General features: G+C 29.9%; 1 protein-coding gene across 4 annotated transcripts; it reads right to left on the reverse strand.

Moving 5' to 3' along the window:
- Positions 1–5768: 5768 nt before the first annotated feature.
- On the reverse strand, positions 5769–8482 carry LOC112294906 (cysteine synthase). Of its 4 annotated transcripts, none has more exons than XR_002973479.3 (7): positions 7419–8438; positions 7116–7286; positions 6853–6979; positions 6670–6761; positions 6416–6578; positions 6138–6290; positions 5769–5970 (listed from the first exon to the last, which is right to left on the reverse strand). XR_002973479.3 is itself a non-coding variant. In XM_024545898.3 (7 exons), the coding sequence occupies exons 1-6, from the start codon at positions 8106–8108 to the stop codon at positions 6171–6173; spliced, it is 1341 nt and encodes a 446-aa protein (XP_024401666.1). In that variant the 5' UTR covers positions 8109–8438; the 3' UTR covers positions 5769–5970; positions 6138–6170. The 4 variants fall into 4 exon arrangements, 3 of the variants coding, with proteins under 3 accessions (XP_024401666.1, XP_024401665.1, XP_024401667.1); XM_024545898.3 differs by having other exon boundaries at positions 6438–6578; XM_024545897.3 differs by having other exon boundaries at positions 5769–6290; positions 6438–6578; positions 7419–8482.
- Between the last annotated feature and the right edge of the window lie 8065 nt (positions 8483–16547).

Genomic DNA, 16547 nt, shown 5'->3' on the forward strand with positions numbered 1-16547 from the left:
AATATAAAATAAGGCTCTTTTCAAACTATCAAGGACATGAATTTCGAGAAAGAAAATCCTTAATACATTCTTGTATCATTAAAAAGAACTAAAAAGTCACTCAAAGATGATATAATATTGAATTAGAATGGCTATTGCTAAAAACAAGAAGACTAGAAAGTCTTGGAAAAAGACTAAGGACTAAAAAAATATTTATAAGAGTGAAGAAGGCTTCATTCTTACTTCCATATATACTTTCTAACTAAGAGATATCTGACAATATTCTATAAGACCTCCAATATGTATTAACTTTGTTAGCCATATGTCTTAACTTGCAAGACAAAGTATCTATGTATGTGCCACATAGTTAGTTTGTTCTACAAGCTACTACATGGAGTTAACTTGTTCTATAAGCTATCAATACGTAGTTAATTTATTGACCAAGTTTCTAATCTATAAATACATCTAAAATCAAAACCACAACTATAAAGCTTCTATAAAGCTTCTAGGAAGCTTTTGTGGAAGATTTTATAAAATTAACCTATATTTATCTACTTCTATCTAATCATATAAGTAACTATTGGTATAAATATATATGTCTATGACATTAGGTTCTTGGTACATTTTCAAGCAAAAATTTACATTATATAATAACATATTAATATATTTTTCATAAATGAAGGATTTATAAGAAATTAGGTTGATTACTTCATGTATGTGATGTAATCAAATAAGTTCTTATTGATTTTTATATTTTGATTTGATCATCTAAATTAATATCTTAAAGATGATGGATTAATTTAAAGAAATATTAAAGAAAGAATATAAGATGAATGATTTGAAAGAGCTTTATTATTGTTGAAGAATAGAGTTTGTGAAAGATAATATTAAAAAAGACCATTATAATAAGCTAAAATAAGTATATTAAAGAGGTATTGAAATGATTCAATATGAAAATGTGTAAGTCGATTAGAATACCTTTGGAGGCGAATTTGAAGTTGATGAAGCTTATGGATGAAGAATTTCTTGAAGTTGAAGGTGAAATACAAGATATTCTATATAAACCAATAATAGGCTCATTTATATATGTAATGGTAGATATACAGATGGATCTTACATATGCAATGAGTGTTATAAGTTGATATATGTTAAATGCTAGATCAATCCATGGGACAACCATCAAAAAGATTTTGAGGTATTTAAAAGATATTTTGTACTTCAAATTGTATCTTTAAGGTGATAACACAACTTTGCATGATTATTATGATACAAATTGAGCTAGAGATACTAATAATAAAAGATCAACAATCAAATTTGTATTTTTTTTTGTTGAAATAGGAGCTATTTTATAGAATTGCAAGAAACAATCAGTAATTACAAGGCCTATAATAGAGGCATACATGGCAGTAAGCTATGGTGCAATAGAGGCAATATAGCAAAAGTAATTGTAGAGAATATTGAACTAATACAATTAAAAGCAACTTCAATGAAGTATAACAATCAAAGATGTCTTACTTTTGTAAAGAATCCAAAGCATCATTCAAGGACTAAATACATTGACATTCAACATTACTTCAAAAGTCAAAAGATTAAAATGAGAGTAATAATTTGAAGTATTATGTAATAAAAGACATGCTTATTAATTTATTGATAAAGAAATTAATAAAGGATAAATATCATATGTTGACAAAGACATTAGAATTGAAAACCTTTAACAAATAGTAAAGTGAGAATATTGAAGTAAATAAATAAAAGTAAAAATAAAATAAATTAACTTGTAGAATATATTATCTTAGATAAATTACTACTAGTCAAAGGATTGATTCTTGATATATGAAAGATATCCTATGAAAAAGAAATAATATCAAGAACCAAAAGTTCAAGTCAAGAGAATAAAAAATCAACTAAAGAATATCCAAAGATTAGATAAAAATATAAAGTATATGCTATTGAATATCCTTGACGTAGATAAGTTGGCAAAGAATCCTAATAGTAAAAAAAAATATGATAAAGACATATCTTTGTAGTTGATGAGATATCAAGGAATATACTTGATAAATTCTTAGATAGATGTAAAAATAAAAGAATAGAAGTTATTGTTAAAAGTAGAAATTACTATCTATAAATAAAAAGTATTAGAAGTGAGAGTCATCATATTCTATATTCTCTTTGTGTACAACCTTGCTGATGCTATATGTTATAACTTCAAAATTATCTTTCTTCAATAATTAATACAAATTCTTTGATAAATATAATTATTAAATATTAAAATTTTAAAAAAAATTAATTTTAAATTTTAAATTTCTTGAAAATATATATTTTTGCTAAATATTATATTTTTATATATGGTATAAAATAAATAAATTTATAAAATATATATAATATATATTATTATTCATCAAAAAATAATAAAATTAGATATATTTTTTCTTATATAATATATTCAAATACATCTAATATGAATTTAAAATAAATTTTATATAAAAAACTATTTTTTTTTAGAAAATATCAATAAATAGTCTTAGTTTAAGATTCTTTAATTACTTTGTATTTGGTAATAGCTATTTTAGTTCTTTTTTATTTTATAACTATCTTTTTTTTCTTTATATTTTTTTCTTTTTTATTGACACATGAATATATTATCTTTGATATTTAATGCAATTGCTTGTTTTCTTGATGAAATCTTTTCTAAGTATCATGGAATGTTTTTAGTACAAAAATCAAACATAAATATGTAAAAGTCATATATGGACAACTCTTATCTTTAAGAGACATCATTCTTACATTTTTTTAGTAGAAGTATATGTAAAAGTTCACAAAAGTCTAATAATATTTAATATTATAAAATCTCTAAGCAATCCTATAATTTTTTAAATTATCTTGGTTAAAAAAGTATAATCCTAAAATGGATTGAATATCTCATAGTCTTGATTTTTTTCGTTGTATTTTTTTTTTAAATATTATATCTAAAAAAATCTAATTTATATTTGTAGAAGCTAAAGCATTTGTAAAAGAAACAAAAATAAGGATTCTTTTGCCATTCATGTAGTATGAAGCTCTTATTTAAGTAGAGGTTTAAATAAAATTTTAGACCAATATAAATAATAACAAGATAAATTTAAGCAGAAGATTTTTGATATATTACTTTATTTTTTATTTTTTTATTTTTAATATATCAAGGATTACATCAATAAAATTTATAAGCTAAGAATTAGACATTCTTATTGAAAAAAGTGTAATGGATATATGTCTTGAAAAAATTTAAAATTCAATACATTCATGTTTTATTCTAGAAAAAAGAAAATAAATAAAAAATATGAATATATTATAATAATAATAATAATAAATTAGAATGGCTATTGCTAATTACAAAAAGACTAAATGGACTTGAATTAAGATTAGAATTAACAAAAGACATTGACAAGATTGAAAGTAGCCTCATTCTTATCTCAATATATACTAATTATTAAAAAGGCTTTGTAAAATCTTCTAAGGACTATAAGACTTATGGCCAAATTTTCAAATTATAGGCTACTTTCAATACAACTTTTTAAAAATAAAAAATTTCAAATTAAGTTTTGATAGATATATTTCATATATATAGGAATCTATAATCTATTTTACATATAAAAACTTTCTAAAAGTTTCTTAAAGAAGTTATTATCTACCTAATATATTCTACTCACTTTTACTTTTATTTTCTTCTATTTACTTAAAAATCTAGAAAAATTTATAAGGAAGTTTTAAGTTTTTTCATAAGTTGATTAAGTCTAAGATCTATCAAATGATATTAGCAACATAGTTTGATATATATTCTATACAAAGATGGTTGATAAGTTCTTTTAGCCATCATAATATCTCATTTGTAGACAACAAATTCACTCAATTATTGGATCATTATTGAGGCCTTAATAATCACCTTCTAATACCATAGTATGAATGCCATCAAATATTGAATCTACTTCCTATAGTATCACTAAGCATTAAGAATATCTTTTAAGATTATAATATAATATATATTATATTTTATCATCTATTTAAAAAAATATATACTTGTCTTAAAAACATGTATAGTAATTTTAATATTATAGAGGTTAAGACAATCTAAATACTCCAATTTTGTAAAAGGAAAATTTTGAAATAATTTTTTTGGTTGTTAATTCTTAATTCTGTTAAGTAGTTCTTATCTTCAAACCTTAAGTTTATTATTATTATTGTTATATATTTTATATAATATTATTTTCAATAGTTATTTCTTGATTTTGATATATATTATAAATAAAATTAAAAGCAAGTTTTAACATATTTGCAAGATTTTCTTATGGCTCCCAAATACATTCATTGATATTAAATGTGTGCAAATGTGCAAGATATCCTAATTTGTTTCATTGCTCCTTTGAATCTATGATTTTTTTTTATTTTTGATTTTTTGATATTTTTTAAAAATCTGTTTTGATAGAAGATGGAGGTATTTTTTTTCTTTCCAATTTGATAATTTTAGAATAAAACTTGATAAGAAATATGTAGATTATAAGATAAATCTTTATTCACTATATTATTTGTAATTGAATTTTTTTTTTTTTTTTTTTTCAATTTCTTTAAATGTGTCATACCTTTGTTAATCTAATTTATTATAAGATTAATTAGTAATGATATTATAAAAAAATATGTCTTATTACAAACTTTGAATGCATGTTGTTCTTTCTAAAGATTTACACATTAATCTTTTTTTGCTTTGGATCTTCTTTTAGGTATATCTTCATTATTATGTAAAACTCTACTATTCTACTTATAAAATCCTTGATTCCTTAAGTTTTAATTTTTGAAAAGAGGAAAATATCAAATTAAGGATGATGAAGTCCATTGAATACAAAATTATACCATATTATTATTTGAAAACTATATTGATGGCAAAATAATTATCTAATTGTCTTGATGATAGTTAATATCAATCACAAATACTATTCTAATATTTAATTTTTACTTTTTGTTTATCTATTAGTTTGAAAATCAAAAAGCTGAAGATAAATTGATATTCATCTTTAACATGTTAAGAAGTGTATTCCAAAGCCTTAATACAAATTGAAGTTTTTAATTAAACATAATATTACTTAAAAATTTAAGTTATTAATAAATATTATTAAAGAAAAATTTAACTAATTATTTACTAGTAATAATTTTATCAAGGTACAAAATTAGCTATTTTGAGTAGATGATCCACTATCACAAAAATATAATTTATAAAAAATTTAGATTAAAATATATGTAATAAAGTCCATTAAAATTGATGGCCAAGTTTTCTTTGGAATAAGTAGAGGTTGAAGAAGTCTATATGATGAATGATGTAGAGTCTTTGCTTAAGAACAAATACCAAAAGGTTGAATAAACTCTTTGAGAACTTTCCACATTTAAAACCATTAAAAGTCTCTAGAAAGAAGCACCAAAGTTTTGTTATATTCAAAATATGACATTGTTGGGAAATCATGTTGTACTCAAAGTATATGTAAATGTGTTAGATCTTATAGAATATATAACTCTCTTTTAATACAAAAACAATTGTCTTTGAAATCAAATTATTATAATCATAATGAAGGTTCTAATTAACATTGAAGTGGATTTATTAACATACTTAAAAAAAACCTAATGAAAAAAAGTAGTGTCAACTAGAATTATTGACTTAATAGAATATGCAAGCAAATACAAAAAATAAATTTAAATATATATTTAAAATTTAAAATATATATAGCTTGAAATAAATAGTAGTTATCAATACCTCTTTCACAAGATAGTAATAATAAAGATTAGAACTGGAATTATTCATGTTGCGATCACATTTGATGCATTCTGATTTTAAGAGATCAAATTTGTTTCTCAAATCAAACCTTTGTAAATATAAATCATACTATGCTTCCACTACCTTTCTTTGAATTCACGAAAATCTATTCAGGAGGATAGCACCATGACAACCCCGTTCCTCACGTCCAGCAGCACCTATGCCATGCAAATTGGAAGATCTAGGTATCAATCATATGAACATATCATACAAGCGTGTCATGATCTGGACATGAGCGGTTTCTCTGCAATAAGAGATGAAAGCAACTTGAGACAAGGCTGATCTCGAGATTTTCAAGACAGTAGCTCGTTCCCAGCTCTCTTACTATTTCAACTCGTGCACAACTTCACCAGCATACTCATGTTGTCTTCAGCAGGCAAGCTGTGTTGAATGTTTTATCATCCTCCATGTTAGCCTTCCGAATATGCTGAAAGAGAGGCGTTGATAGGTAACGTTCTCCAAAACTTGGCAGCACGCACTGCAAAAAGGAGTAAATAAGTGAAGCTTTCAAAAAACAATCCTTATCTATATTAACCTCTAGCATCTTATTCCTCGTATTGTATTTCTCAAAAGCTGAGCATAGCTAGAGTCCAAGGTGAGTACTGTAATGGTGAAGATAGATCACCACTAAAAGCTTGCCCTCGTTTTCAGGTCGTTGGCCGATTTGAACTGAAGCAAAAGCAGCAGCGCCCGATGAGATACCCACCATCAGACCCTCCTCAAGATGTAGCCTCCTCGCCATGAGGATTGCGTCTCGGCTAAGCACCTGCCAAAAAACACGGTTAATAAACCATAGTGATACCTCCTTCATGACCTTTGGTGAGACAAAGTCCGCACTAATTAATTTAAGCCCTCACCTCAAAAACTTCATCAAGAATGTTGACATTAAGGACTGCAGGAATGAAACCTGCACCGATTCCTTGGATTTGGTGGTACCCGGGTTGCCCACCTGCACCGTGATGCCCCAGCCAATTTCATCAATCTGTCCACGTCAACATTTGCAGCCAGTTTCGGCTTTGGGATTCTAATAGATTAAGTACCTGAAAGAACAGCAGACTCCGCAGGCTCTACTCCAACGATCTTGATCTGGTCGTTTTTACTTTTAAGATACTCTCCGCAACCAGTGATAGTGCCACCTGTACCCACCCCGGAAATAAGGAAGTCTACCTGCAATCAGACATTCAAGCCATTCATCAACAACCAACAATGAAATGATTATGGATTGGAGTTGACTGCATTGAGTGAGACAACGCCGAGAATCTAACAATCGATTCAAGCTGCAGTTGGAGAACTAATGTTCTACCTTGCCACACGTGTCTCGCCAAATTTCTGGTCCTGTTGTTTCAAAATGCACACGAGGATTGGCTGGATTCCTAAATTGCTGAAGGATGTAAGCATTGGGAATCTCTCTGCATAACGCTTCAGCTTTCAGTATAGCGCCTGTCATTGAGCTCTTAGCTGGTGTCGTCACAACCTGTAGTCCCAGTAAGTCGTGGGAGAGATCAAATAGGATAGATGGGAAAGACACAACGCGATCATGAAAGCCACCAAGTAAATTTCTAGAATAAAGTGGACAAGCAGAAGGATATATGACGGAATGGTTTACCTGGCCTCCGAATGCTTGCACGAGGATGCGACGCTCCATGCTCTGATCCTCCGGCATCGTAAGGATAAGCTTGTAGCCTTTGGACGCACAGACAAAAGCAAGGCCAATGCCCGTATTCCCACTCGTTGGTTCTATCAATGTACTGACTCCAGGCTTGATTAAACCCCGTCTCTCTGCGTCTTCAACCATGGCCAACGCGATTCGATCTTTCACACTCCTACAGGGCCCAAGAGCCTCCAATTTGCAAGCAATTTTGGCACAACAATTGGAGGAAACCCTGTTCAGATAAACCATTGGTGTATTACCTACAAGACCTAATACATTGTCCAAGATGGCATCATTCGTCGCGGTATCTGGTGTCGCATCCCTTACACCTGTAGCTCGTATTCTAAGATTCCTAGCAAACGAATGATCGAACGACCTAGTCTGGCATCTGCAAGGCAAAGGATGGAACCACCACGACTGCCGAAATGAAGGTGACAACTCCACAGCTGCCAGAGAACTCAGACTTGTACCCAATTCGGATGCCTTCGTCAAGAATCTTGTAACACCACGTGTGTGAATAATTTGGAAGCAGCTCCCAAACCGAAGTAATCTACCCTGCCTTTGGAATCGGGGAGAAGAATGTACAAGGGAGCACTCATGATGGTAAGTGCTCGCAGTACCAGCCACGATGGAAGTGCTTGCCATTCCACGAATTGCAAAAGAAAAACAAAAGAGCGAAGCTGAAGAGAAATTGCCAATTGGGCAACCTACGGGTTAAGCATAACTATCGAAAAGAGCACATGCGCAGCGATTCCAGTGTGCATAATCTCAACAGAAAAACGAGTGCACTCAGACCTGGATTCCTAGGCAACGTCTGGGGAAGGGTTGTGCACCGAGCTCGAGGCTAGAACCCATCAATCATTCCTCATGTCACACACAGCAAACCGTCAAAAGACTATCAGCTTTTAACACCTCGCGCTGAGGCCACGCGAATCAGAGCTCGTGGCGATTAGCGACACCATGCTGCTTTAGGAATTGTGAAGGCACGTCAAGTATCTCGGAAGAAGTTCCCACAGATAAGCAGCACACACGACAAATGCGTGACCATTGCTGGGGGATCTTTCCTGTCCAGGGATTACGCACAATCCACTCCGATCTTGGGTTCGAAACCGTTACCAAAATTCGAGTGCATGCACGCCTCGTTGAAACATTCAACCCCCCAGCGATGCCGCGCGACAGCGGCACCTATCGGCTCCTTGAACCCTAACGGCAGGCCGAGATTAGCACCATTTAGTTCTGAAGATGTTGTAATCTGACTACATGAGACAGACATAAATAATCCATCTTTTTAACCTTTTAAATTTTTTTCTTCTTCTCCTTCTTCATCTTTTTCCCACCCACCAATTTCACCTTCTGAACAACTGTGAATTATTAATTTGTGGGTATTTGTGAGTTGTCAATGAAATTGTGTTTACTTTAGACTAAAAAATGTATTCTTATTATGGTAAAATTTTAAAACATTTCTAAATTTTCTTGTACTAGAAGAATTGATATAGCTTGTTAAAAAAAGAATAGAACTCAAAAATATTGAGATAAAGTAAAATAAAACATTAAATTACCCAAATAAAGTAAATTATTGAAATGTAATGTTTTTTTTACATAATGTTTTGCAAGAAGATAATTTTGATAAAAGAATCTCTTAAAGAAATGTATTAATTACTTAACTTAGAAATTACCAAAATATTTTTTCTTATATCAAATATCAAACTATATATATACACATGTATTTTATACACACATTTTGTTCACACTTTGTCATTTGTACTTCTTTTCTAACTATCAAATGTTGTTGAAATCACTCCACTATTAATCTTTAATTTTTCTTCATTTTTTTAAGTGACACAAAACTATGCACCTATAGCAATTGTGGGGTTCTTTGGTCAATCAAAGAAAAAGATTGAGGAGCAAAGTTTATAAGATTTATTAGAGCATTGATTTTAAGTGATTTTGGTGGATATTAACTTTGTGAGAGGTTTGCAAAGTTAGGGTTGTTTTAGGTGATTTAGAAATTTGGGAAATAAAAAAGAGTTTATACTTTATAGAATTTTGTGAGCATTGTAGTAAATCAATAGTTGACAATTTGTAGAGTTGTGAAACTACTTATGAAAATGTGTTTTGTGAATTTGAAGTTAAACAAATTGTCAAATCAAAGGTTATTAAAATTGGATATTAAGAATTAATGAAGGTTTCTATACTTTTGAACAATTTGTTAGTTGGATTGATTTTTTTTTTTTTTTTTTTTTTTTTTCTTATGGATTGGCAATAAACCTAGTTTGCAACATTTTTGCAAATTTTGAAGGTAAGTGAATGCTGCAATATGGAGCTATTATTATTGGTAGATTGACATCAAGGTTAGAAAAGGATGACAACCAACACCTAAGCAGATTAGGAGCTTTCTATTCCAATCTTTAAGTTTTATTCTCTTTAAATTTTGTGTGTTTGTTATAAACTAGTAGATTGGAATGTATGCAAATTTTAAGTAAGACCAATAGTTCAATTAATAATTATTGAGGTTTTAAAATTCCTCGAAGGTTTAATTAAGATTAGCTAGGATTTGATCAACCTTTACTTAGGATTTGATTAGAATTTTTTAGAATTTACTAAAGAAATATCTAAGATTTCTTATTACTTCTTCAAAGTTTTTTTTTTTTTTTTTTTTTTTTTGAAGATTTCTTTAAGGTTCTTTAGAATTTCTATATGATTCTTTTGGAGCTTTTTAAAGATTTTTTTTAGGATTTGATTAAAATTTAACTTCTAAACAAAGTGCTTGGTGCATTTTCAAATAAGACAACATATAATACAATAATTTTCTACTAGTTATTAGATTTGAAATTAGAACACATTAATATTATTTTTTTAAAATCAGTTTTTCAAAGATATTTCTTGCAAGTTTTGAGTTTACTATCCTCTTTATTTTAGGATCTTAACCCCCAATCGTATAATCAAATTATTTTAGAAGTTTTCTAAGTAGTAAATATTAAAAATTTTGGAATGATATCACAAAAATAAAAAAAAATTATGTTTTCTTTAACTATCCTATTTTTAATCACAATCTACAGATTTAGTAGTAGACTTAAAATATTTTATTAGTTTTTTAAAAATTTTAAATAATAAATCTTTCATTGATTATTTTATTTTTGATTTTGATTGTCTTTCATTTATTTTTATTGTTATAGTAGGTTTATTTTAATTTTTTACATTCTAATGACATGTTTTTTATCTTGACTATTTTTATTCTTTAAAAAATATTATATAATTAAATAAATAAAATAATTTTTAGTAAAATTTGAAAAGACTAATTTTTATTATTATTAAGAATTTGAAATGAATAAATAAATCAAATGGTTATAATAAATTTAATTCTTTTTGAATTTTAAAAGAAATAAAGTTTGATTACAATCATTCTTAATTTAATTTATGTAGATATATATATATATATATGACAAACATATTTATATGAGGATTATTATTCTTATATTAATAGATAATATAAATAGATTATTATCAAAAGAATTAAATGTATACAATTAAATGTTTTAAAACTTCTAAACACAAATTAATTTAATTAATTTGTATAAATTTATTATTATGCATCATAGCCTAATTTAAGTTATTAATATGTTAATTAATTAAGATTCATAAATCCATCCAATCAACACTCATCTAATACATGTACTAGAGGTCATTTTAATTTTTTATTCATGTAAAATATCACATTTAAATTGACAATTTCATCCAGATATTATATCTATCTCAAAAATTCATATACTGATTTGATTATTAATCAAAATTGGTCTTTTCATTGTTTCTAAATTTCCATCTAAGATTCATCCATAGTAATTCACTAATAAATTAAAAACATCATCTAAATAAGAATTAAAGAGATTTGGCACTTCTAAACCTATTATTGCATCTATTTTCACAAATTATTATATTTTAGATGATCTTAAGCTCCAAATTGAATCCAATTAGTTTTGTTCGTAAGAAGAATTAAAAAAACGTATATTCTATTAATTATATCTTCAAAATTGATTATATGCCTCCAATATTGCGTCTTAAAGTTGATGCTCTAATTCAACAAGGCAATAGTTACTCTTCTACAAAATTAAGTACCACAACTTGATACTTGATTTTTTTTTTTAATAAAATTAATTTTATTAAATTTTCACTTCAAATTACATAATTTCTTAAAAACTGAATCCTTAGGTTGCTTTAATCTTCTTGATCTTATTCTCTAGAAGTTATGCCTACCTTTGGCCACTCAAATTTAAAGGCAATAGATTTTCTTCCATAATAATCAAAACTTTTACATCTTAGCTCCAATGTGATTATTACTTAGCTTTTTAGAAACTTGACTTTATTGGCTTTCTATTAGTTTACTAGCTTTACTAAACTAAAATAATCTTTAAATTTTAGTAGTTTTATTTTTAATTTCATGCAAGAGAAAGTACTACCTTCATCTAATTTTTTTAAAAAATTATTCAAAAAACTAAAAGAAAAAATCAAAAAATCAAAGCCATTCATAAAAATTAATAAAAAATTGACATGACTTTGCCTACCAACAAAAAAGAAGAGATTCCAACCAAATAAATCCTTGAGACCTCTTATAATCTTGTCCAAAAATCTAAAGGTGGTAGCTACATCTCCACCCTTGAAACCAAAAGAGTCCAAATTAAGGTCCACAGCCCTCATTGATTTAAGGAACAAAGTCTAAGATCAAGACTACTGACCATTAAATAAGCCTTAGAAATTCTTTTTTGGCCAAACTAACTTCACCATTATTTTTACAATACATTTTTCAATAGGAATTGTCTACTTATACATCTTAGTCTATAAGAATTTACAATACTCATAAAAATTAAAATTATGTAAATTTAGATTGAATTTAGTTTATTCCTAATTACTTCTAACTTATTTTGAGCTTATTTGTCACAATCTTATTGATATGATTAAAGATATGCTATAATTAATAAAATATTAGATTAAAGATATGCTATATTAGATTGTGACAAATAAGCTCAAAGTAACTTAAGTCTGTATTAAAATATTAAGTCTATAATAAAATATTAGATTAATAATATGCTATAATTAATAAAAATATGATAAAAATAAAAATAATTAATAATATATCAAATAATATTTTTTTAAAATGTGCTTACTATTATTATGACCAATTTTATATAAAAAAGATAACATATATATATATATATATATATATATATATATAGGACAAAAACTATAAATCTTAAAGGAATTAAAAATTAATTTTGAAATTTCTAAATAATATTATAAAATTATAAAGAAAAAAAGATTGGAATTAATAATAGAAGAATAAATTAACTAAATTAATTAAAAATAAATAAATTGAAGTAAAAACTAGTAAGCATCAAATTTGACATAGGTTCAAAGAGTGGAATTAAAGTAATGGCAGAATTATTTATTACTAATTATTATGACATATCTTTTGAAATTAATTTAACAACATATATAATTATGATTTGGAGCTATTTACATATTTTTTATCTTAATATCTTCAAATATTATAGAATAATGTAATAATTATTTTAAAATATTAATAAAATATCCTAAAAAGAAACTTAAGTCTTTATTAGAATATATAAGATATTTAAAAATATTCTTGAATCTATTTCGGAACATTTAAAGTTTTATTGAAAAAAAAAATTGAATAAAAACTAATAAAAGTGATGATAAATTATTGCATGTATCTTTTATTTATTTTGATTGATATTGTACATCAAATTGCAAAAGAAATGTGTTGCTTTTATGACATGCATATTCTAAATCATAATCTAAAGCTTGTTCATATTTTTAAAAATATAATCAAAACAAAAAATATAAATTAGATTATTTGGCATACTATTGTAAAAGTAATAGATTTTAGAATTTCTAAAATTGTCATTAGGAGAAATTTAAAATTTTAATTTATTCATTTTTAATAATATGTTTAAAAAAAGATCCAATTTTATATTTTTTTACAAAAAAAATATCAGAAAGAATCAAAAAAGGTAAAAGACTAAGCTAATTTTAAAATTAATGTCATAGATATACTATATAGAAGACTAAAACAACCAATCTAAAGTTTTAATTGGTTGTTCAATAGTGCAATTAGCAGATCATCTTAAAGTTAACTCGATTCGAGTTAATAGTGCTTGAAGTTGTTTCTATTAATCTTTATATGAATTGATTTTAACCTTTCCTATTTATTAGCTGGAATAATGGAAACATATCCACATTTAACTCGATTCGAGTTAAATATCGAACACGCCTCCTTTGTTCACTGGTTGCAGATGAGCTGCTTAGCATGTTCTGCGTCTCGCATTTCAAAACCTCAGAACCATTTGCTGAAGTCTCCAGAGCTGCCTTGTTGTTGGATAAATATGATTTTGTATCAGACGGATATCATGTTGACCAAGAGAGGCATTCCCGAACTCCTCGCAAGACTGGAAAGAAGAAAGAAGTCGAGGCCGATGATGACGACTTCATTGATGATAGAGAAGAGGAGGAGTTGCATGACGAGAATGATACCGAGGCCAGAGAGGATGATGAGTTGTCCGTTGATCACGACTTTGATGATGCGTCCCCCTTGAAGGAGAGATCCTTACGCCGACAAGTGACGACCTGGATGACCTGCCCCAAGGTCATGCATTGCCGACTCCTAAGTCTCTTTTTCAGGAAGAGGAAGATCCAGATCTTATTCTTCTGGAGAGACCATCCTCTGCGCCAACACTCGGCAAGGGATTGTCTCGATCTCGGGAATCATCAAGACTAGCGTCCAGCGCCGGTGGCTCGCCACCTCTTGGCAGAAACAACGACGGCCTCAGGGAGACTCTACGGTCGATGGTGGAAGGGATTCAGAAGCAGCAGTTGGCAATGGCTGCATCAATGGCTAAGCAGACGCCCCTAAACCACGAAATGGTGCTGAGGCAACGTCTAGAAATGCAGGAAGAGATGCGGGACAGCCAGAAGACAATTATGGACTTCACGACAAACTCCATGAAGTCATTATTAATAGAGCTACCGGACATTGTTAGTACGATGATGCAGAAGGTGATGCCGGCCATCGATGCCGCTCCATTGAGTTCGAAGGAGCCTCAACTTACGTTGTCTCAGGGTTCGGGGTCGCATGGAAGCCCTGTTAATCAGCAGCAGAGGACCTCATCAAGCAACACGGCTGCTCCATCTCCGCCTCCAGAGCAGGCTGTGTCTATTAAGACCGTCATGGGACCGCCTCTAGCGCCAACGGAGTCGATGCCGCCTCGAGTGTCAACCTTAACAGACTCAAGGCCGGCGGAATTCTGAATCCCTTCCACCATCGACCGTAGAGTCTCCCGATAATTGGTTTTTATTCATTGCAGATCTGAGTTTCGGAAAATCCCGAGATGTCATCCATGACACAGATGCATCCCAGTGTCATTCACCCAGACTGGCTGGACCACTCCCGTCAAGCAATCCGGAGCTCACCAGGGTGTCACCTCCTCGGACTGAATCACCTGGATTGCATGTGGATAAGGATTCCGAAGTGGTAGGGCTTCAGCAGTCTCTAGAAGCTATGGAGGTGGAACCTGAAAATAAAGATGAGTCGTCTCATGATGAGGTATGCCTTTCAACTATCACATATTAAACCCAACTACATTAACTGAATTCGTGCAGACACTTTCGAGTAGTTTTTGTTGACAAATTATACACCTTCTTTTTAGGGCTGTTTGTAACAGTCGCTTCTATTCCTCTGCCAATTTCAAAACAGGTTGGAGAGGCTTCTGGAAGCAGTGAAAGTCGTCTAGAGGATGTAATTCCGTCCCCGTACAAATCGAAGAGTTTACACCGACAGTTGTCATTGACGACAGCCCGGTGAAGCATACTCTGAACGACCCTGAGAATGTGGTATTGCCGGAGTCATGGTCCTATAAAGGATCGGGTCAGTCCAACACATTTCTTTTAGATAGCATGCTGCCGTGGATCGAACGGTTGCAGGGGAGCCAATCACTTGGGATTCGGTCATTCCGCGAAAATGACAATTTTGGTAGACCAATGCTCGCACATGACCCGTACAGCCTAGAGTACAATGAGATATTGGAAGCTATCCAAATATCCGATGGGATACGTCAGTAGTTTTGGGAACCTTGATCCATTGTAAAGACTTCAATTGTAATATTGTATAAAATTTTGAATGTACAGCTAATGTATTCGCCTTTTTTTGAAAATATGAAAAGATTTTTCAAATACTTTGTGTTTTTTCTCTTGTTTTTCTTCTCCTTTTATTTCGGCTTGAATGCGAGAACTAGCTGTTGCCTTCCACAGGGCAATGTTTGCGCTGCCTCCATTGATTCAGTTTTGAATTCTGGAGAATTTGCATTTTCAGTACGAAGTAAAGGGAATTTTTTGTACTCTGCCACAACAACTCAATCAACAATGGACTATTCGAAGAAGGCAATCGAGGATGGAGTAGTCGATAGCCCACCTAGTGGCACTGCAAATCCAATTGCAGTGAGTTCACCGTCTCCATTGGGACACACAGTCGTGGCGGGCTCTCCGATTTCCAAAGGTGAGAGCACTTAGTCTTTCCTTGTGTTCGAATGCAGTGAGTTCACCGTCTCCATTGGGACACACAATCGTGGCGGGCTCTCCGATTTCCAAAGGTGAGAGCACTTAGTCTTTCCTTGTGTTCGAATTTTCCTATACAGGTTTATTCTGAAAGAAATTGTAGAATAAATAAAACAACAATCACACTTATTTTAAGATAATTAGCTATTGACTGAAAGTGGGCAATATAAAATATCAAGATTACACTCTTAGTGATGGCCTGCTTTATTTCAAGAAGCAAATTTATGTATCTAACAATGCTGAACTTAGGACGCGTAAACTTTAGGAAGTACATGAAAATCCAATATCTAGACATTTAGAATGAGAAAAGACTCTAGAATGGATTTCAAGGACATGATTTTGGACAGGGTTGAATCTTGATGTTTGAGCCTGTGTATACTCCTATGAGTCAAGTCAATATAACAAAGCATGCAATGCAACATCTCTTAGACTATTACAGCCAATTCTTCTACCTACAGCATG

Source organism: Physcomitrium patens, chromosome 17 (assembly GCF_059467195.1).
Source record: "Physcomitrium patens ecotype Gransden chromosome 17, ASM5946719v1, whole genome shotgun sequence".
Lineage (NCBI taxonomy): Eukaryota > Viridiplantae > Streptophyta > Bryopsida > Funariales > Funariaceae > Physcomitrium > Physcomitrium patens.

Coding starts and splice junctions, on each gene's coding strand:
- LOC112294906 (XM_024545897.3), bottom strand. CDS start 8,108: ATGGCAAGCACTTCCATCGTGGCTGGTACTGCGAGCACTTACCATCAT. Junction 7,287..7,418: donor TGCAAGCATTCGGAGGCCAG/GTAAACCATTCC, acceptor CTGGGACTACAG/GTTGTGACGACACCAGCTAA. Junction 6,579..6,669: donor TTCTTGATGAAGTTTTTGAG/GTGAGGGCTTAA, acceptor GTTTTTTGGCAG/GTGCTTAGCCGAGACGCAAT.